At 40.9% G+C, this 22,320-nt stretch overlaps 1 protein-coding gene and 1 long non-coding RNA gene across 3 annotated transcripts in view; one reads left to right on the forward strand and one right to left on the reverse strand.

Annotated features, from left to right (window-relative positions):
* Nucleotides 1–92: 92 nt before the first annotated feature.
* LOC108791251 lies at nt 93–20,821 on the reverse strand. The gene is made up of 4 exons (XR_001941493.1): nt 20,808–20,821; nt 10,348–10,355; nt 7,425–7,427; nt 93–366 (listed from the first exon to the last, which is right to left on the reverse strand). It is a non-coding gene; the product is annotated as an uncharacterized LOC108791251 (long non-coding RNA).
* The window catches only part of LOC108791249 (guanine nucleotide-binding protein subunit alpha-11-like), a 69,660-nt gene continuing 52,819 nt past the window's right edge, over nt 5,480–22,320 (forward strand). Inside the window, exons 1-2 of one of the 2 annotated variants that reach the window (XM_018561681.1) lie at nt 5,480–5,491; nt 16,365–16,571. In XM_018561681.1, the coding sequence (XP_018417183.1) occupies nt 16,427–16,571 (145 nt within the window). In that variant the 5' untranslated portion in view covers nt 5,480–5,491; nt 16,365–16,426. Of the gene's footprint in view, nt 5,492–16,356; nt 16,572–22,320 lie in introns of those variants that run through there. The other variant, XM_018561680.1, reaches the window with a different exon arrangement.

A 22,320-nucleotide genomic window follows, 5' to 3' on the forward strand; every position in this document is an offset into this window, starting at 1 on the left:
TACCATCTCCCATATTTAAATGATGCTTCATGAAGGCAAAACTGTGAACACTTTATAAGCATATTGTCTTAAGGCTTTCACCTCGTAACCTTTTTTTTTTTCTTCTTAACAAAGAAACACAGGCCTTTGTATTGATGCCCCATGTGTATTGTTTGATATTTAGTGTTAAAGGATAAGTGCCAAAATAGTTGGGGTTTCAGCTGCATGGTTTATAAAACCCCCTTTTGTGTTTCATAGGATAGAAAATGCTATTCTGGTTCATTCTTTTCATTTATTCCTATTCAATTAGATTATGTGTATTGTAACCCAGCAGTGAGCACTTAAACAGAACTCCGACCTTGGTAAAATATCTGAAAGAAGGACCCCCTTTGCAGTGATCTTTTTTTTTTTTTAATGTAAAATACCTTAAAATATATTTGTAGCCAAATATTTATTTTGTTTTATATGGAGCATTAGAACCCCTGTTACGTGTACAGGCAGGGGAGAGTTACAGATTGTAATGGTGTCACCAGGGCAAGATGTGAGGACACTTGTACCGGTGACAACTACCTCCCCTAATTTTGGAGAGATTTCTTTTTATTTCCTTTTGCGTCAAGTCAGAAATCTCCCCAATAGGACACTGGCAGCAGTAAAATAAACTGATGGGTTTTAACCTTTCCCTACTGTATTCAAAACAAACAAGTTTTGGCTATGCTAACACTTAAAAATCTAGAGCGTATAAGAGGAATCGTGGGCAGCAGCTTGTATGTAATATATGTGATTACATTCCCAGAAACACTCTGCTTTGTTTTGCGAATATGTGGGTGTGAAGGGATCTGATTGACTGGCACTCATGTCACTGCATACACCTGCCCTCAGTCTACGCAGAAAGTTCTGCTTTCTGAAGTTACTGGTGACTTTGCATTCAGTATAGTTGCCAGCATTTTTCTCCAGCATCACCAGTTCAACCGTACTGTGGTGTTACTGTAATTCCCAGTAGGTGTGTTTACTGATTGCGTGCACTGAGGAAATGTAACATTTTGCCGGCATTTTTTTACCCTATGTATGAGCTGAATTTTTCTTCTTTACCTGGAGTTTCACTGTAGGAATTCATAAACCAGTCAATGTAAAACTTTGCTGTAAGAATTAAAAATTTTTTTTTATGTAATGCTAATCCTTCCTGGGGAAAAAGTGAATTTGCTGATGTTAACCCACAACGGTTCTTTACTCATTTTGCCTACAATATTTTATACATTATGACACAGCAATGTATACCATAGGGCTAATTCACACCCCTGCAGTTTAAATTTGGTGCCATGCATTTTGCATGCGATACCCGTCAGTCCTTTTGAAAATACAGTGCTGGGAACCACACCAAAAAATGCAGTAAATAAAATTACACAAAAGGCACCATACTAAAATGCATAGATGTAAACTGTGCCTTAGGCTGCATCCTCCTGATGTCACTGGGATGCATAGGCTTGGCAGTTTCCAGCCATTTACTGAATGCAGCGTACAAGTCATCTTGTTAGGAGTTCCTCTGGTCAACTAGACATAATGGGTTGACCACCAGTATTTCTATCACTAATAACACCAGGACAAGAGCTGCATTCTGTAGACTGTTGAGAGCCTCTCAGCTTTAATGTAAACACCTCCTTGCAAACCTGTTCATTAGGGCTGGATGGATAACTGTTTTTTGTAGCCCTGCTGTTAAGACCCACCACTGTACAAATCTCCTGAATATCTGTGTAGGTGTCATGGGTGAGATCACAGAAGAGCAGAGGACAAAGAATGGTGGCACTGGATCTTAATAAGAGGGTTACAAATGCAATTACTGTATATCTTTGCCATAGTCTACTCAAGTCCTCTTCTACCTAAAACCACAATCTCCTTGTTTTTGATGATATTTTGTAGCATAGTACCCATTCTTATGAAATGGGGGGAAAAAAAGATGTAGAGAAAGTGATTAAGCTAAATACAAGCACAACATTACTAATTCATGGCTTTTATTAAAAAAATAACCCCCTGTCAAAAAAAAACAACTTGTAATACACTTGAACTTCACTATGATGGGTTTAGAATAACAGGGATACTGTAGTATTTGTCAGGCACCATGACATATTGAAGCAAGCTGGTTTTATAAAGTACCAAGTAAGACAATGAATGACTTGATAACTAACCAATCGTTGATGTTCTTTCCAGATATTTCTGTATACGTGGAACAGTTAAACCACATGCGGGGACCTTTTGATTTATTTTTAGATTTTTAATCCTATGTGACTTTACATGTCCTTTTAATATTCTGCTGCTTCCTCACTTTTCTGAATGTACTGAAGATGTGGAACATTCTCCACTCAAGGAATAGCAGCAGAATTTGAACGGACCTCATTCACTGATATGTACATGCTATACGCTCCAAGATATACCCGGGCAGCCTGCACCCTTCACTCCTTTCCTTGAACTGACACTTGTTCCCTTGTGCTATCTTCCTTTTTGCTCATATGCACACACTGGAATCTGATTTTCTTATTGTGCTCTTGAAAATAAAATGTTTGAAAGTGGAACATGTTTCTGCAGATGGTGTCTAGTATGTTTTGTGTCTGTTTTTTTTTTTTAAATGTAAAAAAATAAGAGGTTAGATGAACAGAATATGGCTACGGTCGATGTGTTAGGTTGGTGATCACAATAGAATATAAAAAAAATAAAATGGCTAACAGGGTTATTCACAAAAAGGTGAAGAGTTTGGAGAAGGCAGGAGAAGTGAACAATCTAGGACAGCGGTGGCGAACCTATGGCACGCGTGCCAGAGTGGGCACGTGGGGCCCCCTCTGCTGGCACGCGAGCCTAGGTCCGCATTGCCAAAGGGACGCAGCTATAGCGGTCCCAGTCCAATTAATATTGCTATACAGTAGTTCCCTCTCTTCCCCCGCTGGACTGACAGCAGAAGAGAGGGGACTATTTTACCATTTTCGGCTGCCGCGGAGGAACACGGATAGCTGAATATTGCTGCGGGGAAGACTAAGTTTCTAGTTACGCCTCTGCTGTGTAGTGCTCACTTTCATTATAATGTATTGCTGGGACTTGTAGTCCCGCATAGCTGGTGGTATTCTGCATTGCTGTATGATAATTATACAGCAATGCAGAATAGCCCCACAGAGAGCCCATATAAACCACCTGAAAGCCCTTATAGACCACCCGAGAGCCACACTGCCCCCCTGAGAGCCCGCACAGCCCCCAGAGAGCCCAAACAGACTACCTGAGAGCCCACCTGAAAACCCTTATAGGCCACCCGAGAGCCGCACAGCCCCCCAGAGAGCCCATAATACCACCAGAGGGACCACAGAGCCCACCGAAAAGCTATAATAGACCGTCTGAGAGCTGCACAGCTCCCCTGAGAGCCTGTACAGACCACCATAAACCCCACAGAGCCCACCTGAAAGCCGCACAGCCCCATGAGAGCCCATACAGACCACCTCAGAACTGCAGAGCCCCCCTGAGAGTATTCAGGTCTAATTTGAAGGGTTGGCACTCTGAGATACATAAGTTGGTTTAGTGATCCAGTTTGGGCACTCCGGCTCAAAAAGGTTCGCCATCACTGATCTAGGACAACATAGCTGATTTGGAAAAATTCAGCTCACTTTCCAGTTTAGCTATGTTGTCCTAGATTGTTCACTTCTCCTTCCTTCTTCAAACTCTTCACCCCTTAGTGAATAAGCCTGTAAATCTATATAATTAGACTTCTAGAAATCACTAAAAAATGAAAAATTTAAGTTGTTCCTGGCAACCAGCGAGCAAGCTGAAAACTGGACTCCAGGCAAATATAGAAGAAACACATTCATACAGCTCTGTATTCATAATGCATTGGTTTTTTTTTTTCTTCATGCAAGCAGTGGAAGTACCTGACGTTGACTTGTTAGCCTCTCACAGTATATGTACAGCAGAGCTCATACCGGGAGGAGAATTGGCACAAGGAGACGGTTAGTTGTGCTCCTGTGCTTACAAGTAGAATGCTGATAGAAAAGTAGGGTGACAGATGCTCTCATCAGTCTGCTGCTTCTCCTTTCACTGTCTAGTCATAGGCTCAGGACAGGAAGTAGAACTGTAAGTATCCGTTAACTGCAGTAGAGAATTACAGATACTTTGGCAGATTCCTATAGAATCTCCCAAAACAGTTCCCATAGCTCAGGGATGTCCAAACTCCGGCCCTCCAGCTGTGGTGAAACTACAAATCCCATGAAGCATCTCTCCGGGAGTCATTTCTGTGGCTGTGAGAATCTTGCAAAGCCTTATGGGATTCGTAGTTCCACCACAGCTGGAGGGCCGCAGTTTGGACATCCCTGCTAGCTGTATTTTATCTGTGTATTGGAGTTTGTCCATCTTTCAATTTGAAAATGAAAGCTAAGGACTCGTTCACATGAGTGTGCGCACCAGTGCAGAGACCTGCTCCCGGGAGGGACAGGTGCTATGTGTAATTAGAAGGAAACCTTTCCGGAAAGAAAGATGAACATCACTATTGCTGACCTCTTATTCTGTAAATGTGAACTGCCAGGCTGCCATGCTTTTCTTTCTGCTACAATAGTTTGTCTGTGATCCAGAATAAATATGCAGATATCGTCTTCTGACTTTCCTGACCTGTGTGTGTTCTGGATCAGTACATATGTATTCCAGAATCCTGCTGCACTCCTTACCGGGTATCCCTGGCAGCGTGGGTGCTCGAAGTGGCCACGGTTGGCACCACCAATACTGAAACTTGTTTCAGTATTGAAGTAAAGAACAGGTCTGTTTTATTGACGCTTCATGTCAAAACAAATACCAATGTTTTTGGGCCACACAGGGTCCCCTTCATCAGGCTTGAAATTACATTTCAAGCCTGATGAAGGGGACCCTGTGTGGCCCCGAAACATTCTGGATCAGTGCCTCCTAGAAGTATTTAAGCCCGGGAGTCAACATAAGAGCCAGACGACCAGCGTTTTTCATAAATAAGGTCAGCAATGGCACCATATTGTGTGGATCCTTTAAATACTCCAGGCATGGGATACTTTATCTGAATTTCCCATTCTGCCAAGTCAGCTCTGTCCTCGAGTCTCATCCCTTCTGCTGCAGCAGGAGAATCTCTTCTCTCCTGATGAATTTCACTTTATGTAAGATAAATAAATCTAACAGGGAATGCCAACTACTGGGAACTAGATATATTCTTGCACACGTGTGATATTCTTGCACACGTGTGATATAAATTAAAAAGTAAAATGCATGAGCAATCAAACACTGTTTAATTAAAGGGTTATTAAACCCTCCGTTTTTTTTGCATATATCTACTGCTAGCAAGCAGTAGATATATGCAAAAAGTGTAAAAAACAAACAAACCCCGCTTTGAAAAGGGTTAATACTCACCTGTGTCTTCCCCGCGCGCTCCCGTCCGAAAATGTGAAAATTCTCGGGCGGACGCAAAGCATCTTGGGGCGGACGCATGCGTAGTTCACCTTTTCAGCTTGGGCGCGAGGAGAGACACAAGGTAAGTCTATGGATGCGTGCACACGCATGCAGACACCGTGGGACAGGAAGTGCCAGCAATGACAGAGGAGTCAGCGCTGGATCGGAGACCTGCAGCAGCACTGGAGGGACAGATGAAAAGGACAAGAATATCGTATTAAGAAACATCATTGAAGGTAAGTGCTTACATTAACATTGGGGGGAGGGAAAAAGATTTTTGACTTTAATGTCATTTGTAAGCTTTCTATAGTTCTACTTTAAAAACTTTCAGAGATTTTTTTTTTTTTAGGCAGCACTAGTTGGACATCAGCATAATGGAAACCAAAAGATAAGTATACAGAGCTGAGAAAATGGTCTAAGCACCCAAAGTGTTTAACCCCTTCATGACTGAGGCCTTTTTCTCATTTTTTTGTACCCATGTTATATTCCACATTTTAGGCCTGAAAATTACTTAAAACCCCCCAACATTATATATTTTCTGAATGCCAAGACCCTATAGAATAAAATGGTGGTAGTTGCAAATTTTTATGTTGCGCAATATTAGCGCAACTCCTTATTAAACCCCAATATTTAGTGAAAAATTTAATTAAATGCCCCAAAACACAACAAAATAACAATTTTTTAATAAAATATAAAAGATAAGGTTACAACAAGTAAAACGATACCCAAACAAAAGTCACCGGGAGTCTGTTTAAACAGCCCCCGATGTACGTCGTCAGTCACGAAGGGGTTAAAAACAACATCTCATAGAGCTCTGCTTACTCAGGAGATCTGGAAAAAAGAGCTATAATATTGTAACGGAATTAAAATGGTCATATCAATATACATATTGATTGTAGGACAATTATTTTATAAACTGGTATCACCACTTGCATGTACAGAAGTAAAAATGTTCCCAGAAAATATAAAATTAGGAAATCTGCACCACAAGGAAAGGATATGAAACAACTACAATCCTAAAAGGTAATAGTAATACATGTAAAGCTGTGCACTGTTTTACAAGGTCTGATGTATAGTGTATGTAATATTCATAGGGGGGAATTTATCAAAACTGGAGTAGACAGGATCTGGAGCAGTTGCCCATGACAACCAATCAGCATCTCTCTTCAGTTTGCTCAGGTAACATTTGAAAATGAGACAGAGAAGCTACGGTAATTGGTTGCAGTGCAAATCTGCTCCAGTTTTGATAAATTCCCCCCCTAGTGTTTTGACAGTACTTACTAGCTGTAGGATGTAGCACGTTCACCGATGTATTAGAAATAAATGTCCAAAAAGGAGAATAAACATCCAACACAGGATTGTATTCAGGTACCTAGGGTTATGCTGCTGCCTTCAGGAGATTGGACGTTGGCAAAGCAAACCTGTTCGGATGGCCCTGCAAACCTCTCTCACTCCCACAGCAAGCCTGTTTTTGGTCAGAGTCCTTAGGAGACGGAAATCTCCTAATTTTTAGATCAAGATATTTTTCTTCTAGCAAATTTTTAAAATTGCTGTAAAAAACCTAGGGCTCATTTTACAGTTTTCCTGATCGGCTGATCCTTGGCGTAGCCTTAGAGGTCATACCCGGGTTCCCGCTAGGCAGAAGTCACAGGGCCGGTCTGTAATGTGCCTGTCGTGCACTGGGCAATGCTAAATGACCACCCTCTGTGGTCCTCTGTGGCTAAAGACTACTAAAGGAGTAAGTGTCATCTTACAGATGCATTGTTATATACCTAACATTGTTTCCTCTGTCCCTAGTATTTTGTCTCAACCCCTCTACATAGTTCAGTTTTGTATTTGTGTAGATAGCGCCACCCTTCTTCATTATGTTCTAGTCTGCTTCTTCTCCACATATCCTTTGCTAAGTGGATCGCATTATGATCTTTTGACCTATCCAATGTTTGCTTCTGCAAAGATCTGCACAGTTTGGATTAAACTTCTTCACAATCTTCAAGGTGTCATCTGGATTGAGTCACTTTCTGCCAACACTATTAAAATAGGAAATTATTGCCATCTCACCACAACTGTAAGTTAGAGATCATACTTTCAATGCTTAGCCTGGGGAGGCAGAACAGAGTCTGCCGGGAGGGCAAAGTCTTGGAGGAATCCTGAACCTGCATGGGTTGCTCTCTATGTGGTGAGGGGGCCACACCATAATTGATGGGCTGGACCTCTGACTTTATTGGTGAGCCCTGGGGTGTGTGCCTGGCAGCATTCTTTTTCGTAAAAGAGAGAGTCACCCACACACTAAGGTCCAATTCATCAATATGTCCCTTTTATTGACATCAGATACACATGGCATCACATGCATAAGCAAATTTTGTGAACCTAACACAGTCCCTTCATCAGACAAAAAACACTGTAAATTGTGGCAGCATTCTAATTCTATTTCCCCTTAGGACTTAGAGTGGTGCTCTTGCCTGTGACATTTACTTCACTGTCAGCAGCATGTGGAATGCAGTACCATTTAAATCTGGTGCCATTTCTGTTCCAAAGACTTAGTGTCTTGAGTGTGGTGCCCCAGTTTCCTGGATCATTGTGCGCATGCAGGTGTCACTTTGTCAAGGCATGCACAGCTGGTGCCACACTGTAAGTTCTGCAGTCTGCACACACCCAATGATCCTCAGGATGAGTCTCCTTGCTGTGCACATGCGGAGGACCCTTTGGCTAAAGGGCTAGTTGGTCTGTGGAAAATCCGTGAAACAGAAATGCTAAGTAAGCCATTCATAGGAGAACGCCTCATTGCTACTACCTTGAAAAAGTCTGCATATTTTTGTCACTTTTCACGTATCCTGTGCCCTAACCCTCTCCCCTTATGTTTATGATCCCCAACTATATTAATCTTCCCGGTGCCCCGTTTCTTCTACCTCAAAGAGTCAAGGATTTAGTCCTGAGATTTGAAATGCTAGCCCACAGAGTCAACTGGGGATCCTCCTCACCTGTCTCCCAGTGGTGCTACACTCTTTGTAAACATTTTGCAGGCCGATACATAGTTACATAGTATTTGGGGTTGAATAAAGACATACGTCCATCAAGTCCAACCCATATAGGTCCACGCATCATCTCATTCTTAGGGATACTGGTATCCCTGGATATTACGGTCCCTCAAGAAATTGTCCAAACGTTTCTTGAACAAATCTACACTCTTGGCTGAAATCACTGCCAATGGCAGTGAGTTCCAGACCTTAACCGCTCTTACTGTAAAGAACCCTCTTCGCCCATTGTGCTGGAATTTTTTCTCCACCAACTTTAGGTGGTGGCCTCTAGTCTTTGTAATGGAGTTAATCTCAAACAGTTTGTTGCCAATGTTGCTCTCACCATTGAACATCTTGTACATGAAAATCATATCCCCCCTTAATCTCCTTAATTCCAGCGTAAACATGTTTAAGGTCAGAAGCCTTGTCTCATAGCTCTGATCCTCCATTCCCCATACCAGTTTGAGAAGTCCTTTATTAAGAAGGGAGCTTTTCCCACTGATTTAGCGGTGTCCTGACTTAATGAAGTACTAATGATACCTGTAGAGGATATGCCAGTATTTAAGGATCCCATTAGATATGTGCGATTCGTTTCGTTCCGAATCGAAATTCGGACGAATTTTCGGAAATTCGGATGTATCCGAATTCCGAATTACAGACATAACGAATGCAAACGAATCCGAATTTCCATTTCCGAAATTCGGTAGCGTTCGTACGAACGTTCGTTTCGTTTTCTGTTCTTATTCGTTTCTTATTCGTTTCTTATTCGTTTCGTTCGTTGCAGCAAAGTGACATTAGAAAAGGAGAAAAATATTTTTTCCCCCTCAAATGTCACTTTTGCTGCAAACGAACGAAACGAATAAGAAACGAATAAGAACAGAAAACGAAACGAACGTTCGTACGAACGCTACCGAATTTCGTCCGAATCCGAATTCCGAATCCAAATTGACTTTCACACCCGAATCCTGAAAAACGAAATAACACAAATCCGAATTTAAAACGAAACGAAACGAATTTTTTGGCAGTGCACATGTCTAGATCCCATAGATAAACATTTGGAGACACTTTCCAAAACTGTTTTCCTAATGGCTTTTTATGGCCCTGGTGCTAGTTTGTGAGGCTTGGCTTTAAAAGTGTTTACTGCACATGCCTTCAAGGAACAATGCCCAACATTACCTCAAACCCTGGGCCCCTAACCAGCAACATTAATTTTTTATATTAAGGGATGTCCCCACTTTTCATAGTTGGGCGAAGTTTGTTAGCCCTTGTGGACACCTGGATACACAGCATCTCTGTGTTCTTAGTTTCCTCCCCGGTTCGTGTCTTTCAACCTTCCTGTGTCACTACAAAAGATTAGTAGACCTCCATGCAGATCTTCTTTCCCAACAAGGGATTATTTCCCCAGTTCCTGTGGTGAAAATGTTCCAAAGATCCTAGTTGTGTTTATTTTTCATGGAATCCACCAGATCGGTCATAGCCTTCCTCTATCAGTGAGATTTTCTGGCCTCTGTAGACATCGGACACGCACACTTGCATGTCCTAATTTATCCATGAAATCAGCAATTCTTTTGCTGTGCTGACAGTCCCTAGCATTTTCAATCCATAGCCCTGACATCTGGCCTTTCCTCCACACCTTGTGGGTTCATCAAAGCTCTAGCCCCTGTTTGCATTGTTATACTTCAAAGGTATTCCTATTGTGGGATATTTGGCTTGTTGATGGAACAGTCAGCACCCTAAGTCTGGTACCGACAATGTGATATAGACAGTTCTGACCTTGAACAGGTTCGGTTGCGTCCTCAACCTACAGAAGCCTGCATTGTAGCCAACTCATCACTTGGAGCATCTAGGTCGGATACTAGACACAGGTCAAGTCAGTTTTCCTTCCACAAGAGAAACCTCAAACACTCCACTCCCAGACTCTGACTTTTTAGTCTAGGAGTCAATGGACTGAAAAGTCAGGGGTTGTTGTAAGCCTCCTTCGAGACAGTCCAGTTTGCCCAGTTCCACTCCAGATCCTACAACTCAACATGCTTTCATCATGGGACAAATCAGTTCAGTCTCTGGACAAACTAATTTAAATGTTATCAATGCCCATGTTGTCTTTGGCCTGGTAACTTAGGAATCCAGCTCGACTTGGGGAAATCCTTCTGAATAATCTCTTGGAAGATATTCAAAATGGATGCAACCCTTTCCTGTCAAGGCACACACTGCTGGGTCTGTGAGTACTTATTGTGCTTTTTAACATCAGAAAGCCATTTGCCAGATTTGCAGGGCTGCTACATTTTCTTCATTTCACACATTCTCCAACTTTTACCAGGTGGATCTTCAGGCCTCATCTGATGCCAGCTTTGGGTAAAAGGTTCTTCAGACAGCCCTTTGAGCTGCAGGCAGTTCCCCGTTTTCTGTTGTTTATAGTGCCCCTGGTAGCGTTTGGTTTGCTGTGTTGACTATCCCTCAGTTGGACTGAGGGGTGGACAACAGAGTTCAAAAAAAGAGAATAAAAATCCCCAAAAATGTTCCAAAAGAAACATATGGGACAGAAATTGTACTAAAAAGTAATATCTCATGTGAAACTCTTTAGTATATACACTGAGTGGCCAGATTATTATGACCACCCCATCAGTACTTCGTTGGGCCACCTTTTGCCTTCAATACTGGAGCGATTCTTCTTGGCATTGACTCCACGAGATGTTGAAAGGTTGAAAAAAAACTGATAACATTTAACCATATTACCATGTTCATGAAGGGAAAAAGGTATAATAATGCCTTAATGGATCTTTGCAAGGTAGAAAGCCCCAATGCACACAAGGATAGGGAGTTACTCATGTACCATATAACTTTACCCTTTCATGAAACAGTAATCAGTGCTGCCAGATACAATCTAATAGAAGAGCAACATGTGCACAGCAAAAAGAGAACTACAGGATATGATATCTTACATGATGTCACCATACCCTGTAGTCCTTGTATCCATCTTTTAATTTGTACTAATTAAAATTTGTTTTCGTAATCTGATGGCACCTGAAAAGTCCAGAGGTACTCTATATTTGTTCCGACATAAAACAGAAGTCACCAAGTTCCGCAACTAGATTGATTGGTTATGTACTGTATGTGAATAGTCTTAAAGGCGCTCCAGTTATACTGGTAGTTAATCCAGAGAAGATGTATGCACTGATGCTGCAGCCTGGTTAGTTGGATTTGTTTCGGTGGTGTGTCAGTAAAAGTAAAATCTGAGGATAACTGTAGATGCTCATAAATCTTTTCATGTCTTATTAACTACAATGCAGTTAGTTGACTTTACGGACAAATAATGAGATGATTTCTTCATTAGCTGTGTAATCTGCAAATGATTCATAAATTCTGCTCTGTACATTTATCATAAAATATTCAACACTTCAGACCAACTTCATGAAATTATCATCGGATTTCTAGAGTGGCATCTGAAATGCTTACTACAATGGAGCAGGATTCATATACAGAATGAATAATAAACTCAAATACAGTGTTTTCTTCCTTCTATACACTTGTAAACACTACAGAAAATAAAGAATATTTTTGCACAATTGTGTTTTACATGCATTACCACTAGATTTTGTTGGCCATATCCATTGAGGTGGATACTAACAAGCCTTTGACCTGATTTTCTATGGCATTTTTAGTAATTTCTGGTGTGCTCTTGCTTGACCACTAGGTGTCTCACTTGTAATATTAAAGAGCCTGTGCAGTCTGTCAGGAATGGAAGTAGATATTACATAACTGGCCACTGGCCATGGATTTGTTTGCTGTACTGTTCTTGTCTTTTTATGCCGACAGGCTCTTACTGGAGGAACTTTACCTTTTCACTTTTGAAAACTTGAGTGGCAGTTTTGCACACATGGGGTTTGCGCACTTGGAATTTTCAACTCACACTTTTTTGGAATCAATAATTTACCATTTGTTATTTTGGCAATTTTTTCACGCCTGAAAAATTAATATATCTATTTTTTACAGTCATAGAAACTGCAATGTAATCTCTAAACATATTCCTTAATATACTGCGGGTTAGGGTGACCCTAAAACTCTCCCTGAACCTCAGGCAAAATTGACACTTTCATGGTAATAGATGGTATATTATTATTTGGATACAAAGCATAAAAAATATTGGTTCCCATGTTTAACACACCAAACTAATCGGTGCTGAAAAAACCTTCAGTGGAATGCCTATGGTCAGCAGCAATCATCTTGTCATCGAAGTAAAGGTCCACCTGAGTTTAGAGAAATCATATCTTCTTTTCAGTTTTTATTATGAAGGTGTATATAGTGGACATCTCTGTCTGGAGTTCCTAGAATAACACATCTCAGCACTTTTTTTTTCTTACACCTGGGTTATATAAATAATACAGGTAAGGGATATCTCTGGTCTTGTCATCACTGACCTACTTCTGAGAATGCTCATCTCTGGCTTCTACAGAGCTGTGAGGAGAATTTATCAAAGCTGGAGCAGACAAAACCTGGAGCAGCTGTGCAAGGCAACCAATCATCATCTCTCATTACTGAACAAAGTGAACAGAGAAGGCGATTGGTTGCCCAGGGCAACTTCTCCAGATTTTGTCTGCTCCAGTTTTGATAAATACCCCTGTGTCTTTTACGCCATGCTAATATCTTTGCTGAGGAGTGCTTTGTACTATGATGACAGACACATAACAGCTGCAATGAACCAGTGGCACCTGATAAAGCCATTACTGAGAGGTTAGACAGTGTGCATGCTATATTCTATACAGGTTCACCCAGTAGACTTTAACTGGAGTTGTTGCAGGTATGCCCAACTTTAAAAATATCCTGGGGCAGTCTCTGATTACACTGAAAAGATTTTAACCCACATAGAGATTAGGGATGCACTGATACTGGTTTTTCGGTATCGAGTACCAATATTTTTTTTTCCGCTACTCACCGATACCAGTGCCTTGTACCCTGATTATAAGGTAGCCGTGAGGCGGATCATGACCCGGTGCCTGGCTTCCTGATTGCCTGGGAAGCCGGTGTTCTATGAAAGAATAACGGCTTCACTTCCCGAGGCTGGCTCCATGATTGATCAGGAAGCCAGGCTGCCTAGCAACAATTGAAGCTGGCTTCCTAGCAAATCAGTAAGCCGGCTAGCACGTTATGACCCCGCCTCCCAGCTTCCTGATTGGCTAGGAAGCCGGCTTCACTTGTTACTAGGCAGCCTGGCTTCCTGACCAGGAAGGAAGCCGGGAGGCGGGTCATGACGTGCCGCCCGGCTTCCTGATTGGAAAGGAAGCCGACTCCATACTTCCTTGGCAGTACGGGTCAGAGGGACATGTCCCTCTGACTGGAAGTTCCGGTATCGGAGGTAAGTATCGGACCATTATTAACACTACTGATACCCTCAATAAGAACTTGAGTCTTAAAGCAAGCAAAGAATGCCCTGATTATGATATTATTTTAAAAAGTCATCTAGAATTAGCAGGTGAAAGATGAGACAAACACTCACAAGCTGATTCTATAATGTTCTCTAGAGATAAGTATATTAGTGAGAATGCACTCCACTGGCACCTTATCAGTCATTTGTTTTTGTGTCTAAGTATACAAGTATTTCCATATGACTCTTGTTTTGGCCTAGCTTGCTCTAGGAATGGTAGTATCATGCTTGCACCAGCAACCACCTACTAAGATTGATGTGCAACGTTATGAAAATGTGGAATAGTCTACCAAAGAACTGGTTCTTGTTGACTAATATTAGTAAGAAAATGTAGCATGACGATCCAGGGAGTATCCAGTTGCCTTTAGCGATAAGGAAGAAATTAAACCTTGTTGGAGCAAATTGCACAATGTTTTACAAGGGTTTTTTGTGCCTTTAAATTTATTATGTAACTATGTACAACTTAAAGTGTATGGAAACCCTAACAATAAACTTCTCTTATGTGCTCCCTTTCGGTCTGCTAAATATACCATTGAAAGTGTTTTGTTAAATCCAAGAGAGGTTTTGAAGATGAGAAGGGGGACCTGAGGAGAGGTCTGCGTTCTTTGTAATGCATCAGAAATTAAGTAGGCAGGGCTGACGCCATGTGCTTAGGAAGTCAAAGCTGTGCTGTCATGTCAAAGAGATAAAGAGATTCCCCATGTTCTATCTCATAAATAGATAAAACATGGGGAAATGTGCATGTATTGCATAGTAAGATAGTAAATATGTTTTGTTTTTTTAAATTTCTTTGACATATGCTTTAACAATCTTAGTCTATGTTAATAGGTTCACAATGAGATTCATTCTGAGCATTTGTGATCATACACTTTACCTACAGCTCCTAAGGTAGTCTTTCTCTAATTCAGATCTATTCATAAAAGTTAAAATAAAACACATTACACACAATCTTTTGTCAGCTCACGGCTGAATATGACATTTTTATTTTGAATACATTAGGGATGCACTAGAATCGGTGCCAATACCTCGTACTTGCCCAAATGCTCTGATACTTACCTCCGATAATGGAACTTCCGGTCAGAGGGAGACCTCCCTCTGACCGGCAGTGCCGAGGGAGATAGAGGCGGCTTCCTTCCCATTTAGGAAGGTGGGTTAGGACCAGCCTCCCAGCTTCCTGATTGGCTAGGAAGCCGGCTTTACTTGTTGGTAGGCAGCCTGGCTTCCTCACCAATCAGGAAGCCGGGCGGCACATCATGACTCACGGCTTCCTGATTGGTCAGGAAGCCAACCTGCACAGCAACAAGTAAAGCCGGCTTCCTAGCTAATCAGGAAGCCGGACGGCACCTCATGACTCACCTGTCAGCTTCACTTGTTGCTAGGCTGCCTGGCTTCCTGACCAGTCAGGAAGCCGGACGGCACCTCATGACTCACCGCCGGCTTCCTGATTGGTCAGGAAGCCTGGCAGCCTCGGCAAGTGAAGCCAGTGTTCTTTTGCTAGAACAGCGACTTCACAGGCAATCAGGAAGCCGAGCGAGGGGTCATGATTAGCACTGAGTGTGATATGCTGCATGTACGTCAATAAATAGATGTATCTGATTTGCATCTGGACTGCCGGTGTCCATATTCATGCATAGAGACGGTGGCCATCCGTTGACTACCGTTGCACCCACCTAATCTTTATGGAAAAAGAGGTAGGAGTGTGATAAGTACATGGACTGTAACATGCTCTGCGGCCCGACTTCCTGATAATCATAATATAAAAATAAAAAAAATAGTTTGGTCATATGACAAAAAACTTCAATAAATTAAGCTTTTGCTATCTTAAAAGGACTGGTGTGCTGGTGACATTTCTACAATTTTCCTGATAATCAGGGCACACAGCACCGGTACTCGGTATCGGCGAGTACTGGAAAAAAAGAAAAATCAATGCTCGTACTTTATTCCGAAAAAACGGTATCGGTGCATCCATAGTATACATGCAATCAGAATATGAAAGAAGGAAGGAAAATCCTCAGTCTCATCACTAAAGCTTGTTTGACAGGAAAAATACTAAATATTTTTCCTCTACATGCCCCTATTATAGAATAATTGTATTATTTTTCTGCCATTTTTCAGCAGGGAGGGTGGCAGCTAGTCTCTCATAACCTGTTTTGCTGGCTCGTGATGAAGGGGAACACATAGCACAGGTGCGGCTGAGACCTGTCAGCTTGAAAAACTTGTTTCTCTAACTAGTCTTCACTTAGGTCTGGCTGCCATCCCCAATACACTTTCTTGAAGTATCTCTCAAGGGAGGTCTGATGTGCCTAGAGCTGGGACTCTTCAGCAGTAACCACTTTTTTTTCTTAAGTACTTTTTAAAGAATTTAGCTAGATTTACATGGATCATTCATTGCACTGCCTTGTGGGACCTTACTGGGAAAGAAGAAAAACCTTATCTGTGGATTGTTTGAGTAACTATTGCAACTGTATTTTGGATGCTTCTGTCTCTCCAATGAGATTTAAATGAGCAGGGGATGAAACTAGCAGCCAGGTGAAATTGGAGGATTAGGGTCTGCCAGTGTGGACATCTGGTGTTAACTTGTGATATGTCGTGGTGGTGTTTGTGGTGCTTCTGCCCTCCATGTCTGTCTGAAGATGACAAAGCATCACTGGCCATTGACAGAGAGATTAATAGGATGCTTAAATTCCACAAGAGCAGGGATCGGAGGGAGTTAAAAATCCTGCTTCTGGGTAAGTGTCACTAACATTTAGTATATTTTAGTGTATATGATAAGAAACTCAGCGTACCTGTCTTACATAAGATTTTAATTTTTTAGGAAGGGGGGCAATATCCTGATCGAGTTATCCTCTGAGTGCAGTGGCAGTCTTAGGTGAATCAAGGTAGTCTTGGTAATCATTTACACTGAAGACCTCTGCTGAAGAGAGCTTCATCACTAGAAAAGGGGTTTATGTACTGAAGGAGAGGAGACTGTTCACGCAGCAAGGTGACTGATCACTGAGCTTAGTGAGCTGATGTCTGTTCACTTCAGTCAATCAGTCACATCCTAGAACAATCTTGTTTCTTTCACTTATCTAACTGAAAAACTACTCCTTTAGTAATTCAGCCCTACTATGCTGATTCATGAATACTAGAGCAACAGAGGAAGATTTTTTCCTTATCATTCATTTGGCAGCTCCAAAGTAGTAATGATAGCAATAATGACTGTATAAGGGTGTGCTGAGAGCTTTACTTCCATTTTTGGTGTATTTATCTAGGTGCTTCCTTTAGAAAATAACCTTAAACATTCTCATAACATTTTATTAAGTAGAATACACTATGGGAGAAATTTTCAGCACTGCTAATAATATCAAATAGGTGACCAAGCCAAAACTTTTAAAAACATTTTTGTATAGAGTAGAGAATGATTTAGAGAATGATTTAAAACCCCTGACAAGTTTTTGTTGTCTGTATCCGATTGGCAAGTTCACTTCCTGTCTCTTTGACAACCTAAATTAAGTGGAGATTCCTCCAAAGTGATGTAAATCCTCTCTTAGACAGTTGTCACTAGAACAAGTTTCCCTATTATAAGTTTCCCCCTCTATTCCTGACTAAGAACTCAACATTTTAGATTTTCCTTCCCCAGTAGGACACAGACAACAATAAAAACCTGAGCAGTGGTAATTTCACCGACCAATAATTTTCATATAGTTTTCGTCAACACTTTTTCAGTGACTAAAACTAGACTAAAACTAAATAAAAATTAAATTATGATGACTAAAACTATAAGGAAAATATATTGAGATTTTAGTTGACTAACTAAAACTAGACTAAGATGTTAGGGGGAGACATTTGGGAAGAGATCCAATCAGAACTAATCTCTGGACTTCCATTTCGGTTCCATCCTGAATAAACGGCTAATAGGTAATATGTGCAATGGCATTGCAGCCAATATAGTTTTTCATTTTAATATTTTAGAGTTGCACATCTGCTTAAAAGAATGAAAAATGTCATACTGTATGCAAGTTGTTACAATCAATGCATATCTAATTACTGGTCCTTTGTTGAAAATACTCAGTATTGTTTCTTTATAGGACTTGGTTTAATCTAATTTTAAGATGTTCTATATCACAACAGTTAAATCTGTGTCTGTATTGCATGTTCAAACCTTAATACCATAAGTAATAACCGGTTAACAGATGTTTACTCCAGTATTTTTTAATGAGATTCGAAATTCTAGAGAAATTCTTAAATCACTCTTTAACTAAACCCACTAGATTTTAGTCGACCAAAATCTTATGATATTTAGTTGACTAAAACTAAAACAATTCAGATGACTAAAACATTACTAAAACTAAATGGCATTTTAGTCAAAAGACTATGACTAAAACTAAATTGAAATTTGCTGTTAAAATTAACACTGAACCTGAGGTTCTAACTCTTTCCGGTACTTTCTAGTACTGGTGGTGGGGTGACTGAGTTGTGTTTGGGGAAGAGAGGTGTGGATGCATGACAACATTGTCATTGATTTTAACTTGCAGTGGGAAAGTGATATTGTTTTTGGGATTTGAAGTTTTGCTATTTTGTACTCAAATTTGTATTAACGGATGATGGTCCTATAGTCACTTTATTTTTCTTTATATTTTTATATTTGCCTTTGGGTGGACCACCTAGTATCCTAATGCAATAATCGGTTTGAGATCTATCCCACTGTGTGTGAAAGTCTTTTTATATTATTTTGCATCATGAGGTTCTAACCCTTGTCTACTTTATCCAAAATGAGAAAACAACATCAGAACAACATCTGGCATTAGATGGCAGTTAGTTGTCAACAGACGACCCAGCTGTTGTGCAAGTATGTATATTTTCTTGGGCCGAATGTGCATGTTTGAGGAAGGGATAAAGAACAGATATCCTGAGACGTGGATATCTGCCATAGTCAGAGAGAGTCTACAGACTTACAAACATTCCCTGTAAATGGTCAGATATTGAAGATGCTCCCTATCTGAAGTTGCATTTTATATTAGATGTCACGAGTGCGAGACCAAGCTTCAATCTCCAGCACATCTTTGTGTTTCCTCTAAAAATTGTCATGAGGGTTACTGCGTCATCTGGATGACCGATTCAGTAGGTGTATGGTAGCACTGGACCAATCCAAGTCAGGGTTTATTTTCTGTAAATCCAGAAATTGACTTCTTTGAGAAGCTGATCTACAATTAAGGTATGGTGAAAAGTGACCCTGTTGCTTGGCCCAGTGGGAGATTCCTCCATTCACACAGTTTAGCGTAGATGGAGGGATCTGTTGTGCTTTTTCCATCTGACCATAGAAAATCTGCAGATAATCTATAGGTGTATGGCCAGCTTTAGTCTGAACAAGATTCCTTTAAAAGCCTGCTATGAGGCTGAAAAAAATCTGAGTTGACAGCATGTCCATGTGGAGATGAAAGTGGCCATCTAGAACTCCTAGCTGAAGCTGGTGTATCAATTTATTTGCATGACAGTCATCTCGTGTTTACCTTAAGCTTCTTTCAGATGCACTCATGTAAAACTCTTACCTTTTGTTACAAAAGCACTACACCTAATGGAAGTTGTCTTTTGCACTCTAAGCAAAAAACAACTTGCAGAGAAAAATGTATGTCATGAAAAGTCATTTACCCAAATCCCAGCCTGCAGCAGAAAATCATAACCTATTTCAGGAAACTCCTCTTTTTGGGGGGTTTGGACAACATACCAGCCACTTGTCACAATTCTCCAACAATTATCAAAACAATGATCCAACACTGAAGCCTCCAGATCCGCTTCTTTTGATTAAAGGAGGCTTTCAATGTGCAAATAGTGCTGGAGATTACCATCAGAAAAATCAAAACACCAAGCGCACAAATCCTAAAAAAAAATTAGGTTTACTGGTGATTCGCAAAAGCAACCAGGTCACTAAAATAAATATACTGTATATGATCAAATCTCCCTATAAAAGACCATAGTTAATACTCACCTCTCCAGCTGCTCGTGCTGCTGATTTCTGCTGACAGATTCCTAGTGCCCTGCTGTGCTCTGTTGCTTCTCCCACTGGGCCTATAGCACTATAGGACATGGTGTACTAGTGCAGCCAACGATTTTTTAAAAAATTCGGATAGAGGAGGGGAAAAGTAAAATCTCCAACAGCAATACAGTTTTTTAGTTGAAAATAAGGGGAAAGCTAAAACCTCAGACAGTTTTTTATTGCTGTCGAAGTCTCGACAGATTTTCCCTAACTTCCTGTCTGGTGAGGTTAAATCTCTCTAATGGAGTCTTGGATAGCTGTAAAAACCCAACAGAGTTGCTTCCCCACTATATCCAAAACTAAAAAAAAAATGGCTGGACATACACGTAATGTTTTTCAAATTAACACGGAGTTTACTTATAATAGAATAATGTACTCTCTGCAGATAGCTATAGGCCTCAGATGATTGTCTCCTGAATCTGACAATTTTTGTAAGATCAGATGATAACTAGGAATTCTGTTACCTTTGACCAGAGCATCTCTGATCTTAATGGTTGTATAAAGATGAAGCTTATCAGCCAGTTTTGTTTTTTTTAGTCAATATTCTGTCTATAATTAGCTTTAGGGCTCAAGCATTCTAATAACATCCTCCTCTTTATCCAATATATGAACTCAGAGGCTCCTAATAATAAGGCAGAGACAGTGAAGGATGAATCAGGGTGACACGTAAATTGTCAGGTGGGAAGGAATCCTCACAGAGATAAAAGCAGAGGTGTGTATAAACCACAAGCACACCTCAAGGGATATACGTAGTGACACTATTTTAAAAACATGAGCATCGGTCTTGGTATTTTTTTTTCTACAGAGAACTATTAAAAGGTATCAGTCTAAAACCAATCTGTTTTGTCATTGGACTATCCTGGTCACATATATTGCAGAGGAGTGGAACACTGGTTTGAAACTATTCCACAAACACCACTATGTCACGCTTGCTCGGAATGTCATTAACAATGCATTGTTTTGCATAAAATTCCTTTAAACAACAATGATACCATGCTGTTTGATTGCATCTCTATTTAAGTGGTGGGCAGAAAATGTTATGACTTTGTTTGGACTTAAAGTGCAACTGTACCCAGGCAATATACATTAAAACATTTACATATACTTAATAGGAAATAAGATAACTTTAAAACAGGTCCTCACTGACCTCTCTAGCTGCTTAAAGTGCAACTGAAGCCAAAACATTTACAGTTTTGGATAGCTTGTAGAGGGATTAGAACTCCTGGCAGGTTTTAGTTGCTGCCTGTGTCCCCGTTCCTCTAGATTTGTCCTGGAGACCATTATCACTGGAAGTAAAAGAAAACCCTACATTTTGGGTTGTCATCAGAACAGAAGTAGATGGGAAATCTTCCAGTGAGGATACTAGTTCTGGTGACCCTGCTGACCATCAGATTTTTCCTCTCACTTCCTGGTGTGACTATTGGACAGGGCATGAAGGGAACTCTACCCAATGGAGCTACGATGGCAACAAAAAGGTGATAACCCTCTCTTATTGTATCAAAAACGAAAATACTTTAAAGATCTTCATAGTTCACAGCAAAGGCTCTAAAGTCAGGTTTCAATTGGTTTCTAACAGCCAAGAAACACCTGTGGTGTGTTTACATTAGAGGAATGCCAGTCTGCCAATATTCTGGTGCAATAGCAAGCTAAGATTTGAATACCTCTGTTGAGAATTTCAGCTGTACTCTGCATCTGTGATTCTGTTCCTGATATCCGTTTGACCCAGCTTGATTCCTGACTCTGCTTGCTGCCTGCCTTGTGACCTTGGCTTGTCCCTGACCATTCTTCTGCCTCCTGATCTGGTACCATTCTGCTCGCAAGTGTATGACCCGGCCTGCTCCTGACTTCACTTCTGTCTCCTGCTTATGTACCACACTGACCGCAAGTTACCAATCTGACTTGTTCCTGACTACGCTTCAGCTCCTCACACCAGTGTCGTCTGATCTGCCATTGACCACCAGCTACCTCTGGCATTCAGTTGTCTGCATCAGCGTATCCAGTGTGTCAAGCAGTCATACTAGCCACAGGCACTCGTGCCCCTCACTGTCTGTACAACTGCTGTTCCATCTCCAGTGGTGCTCAGATGAGAGGTGCAAGGAAAGGCCTTCTTTGTCACTTCAGGCTCACACCAAGGTACATGACACTTGGGGTAAATGAGCCACTGGTTGAGAACCTCTGGTGTAGGCTGTTATGTACTGATAACCCCCTCTACAATATGCTTGAGTACAAGGCCTAAGGAAAGATGACAATAAAGAAGATCTCCTTGAAACACCTATGCACCCATGCTGTCCTTTCCAAGATACAGCTCTCTGAAAACTGTGTCGGAAGCTCAGTGTTACCATTACCTTTGTGCTTCTGGTTTTGGGCGTTCTACCTATTGTTTCTTCTGTTTTTATGAATGTAATTAGTCATAGCAATGTAAGTTTATGGGGCCACCATTTGGTCATAGGTTTTGCTTAAAA

Source organism: Nanorana parkeri, unplaced genomic scaffold, assembly GCF_000935625.1.
Source record: "Nanorana parkeri isolate BGI_ZX_2015 unplaced genomic scaffold, ASM93562v1 scaffold537, whole genome shotgun sequence".
Taxonomy (NCBI): domain Eukaryota; kingdom Metazoa; phylum Chordata; class Amphibia; order Anura; family Dicroglossidae; genus Nanorana; species Nanorana parkeri.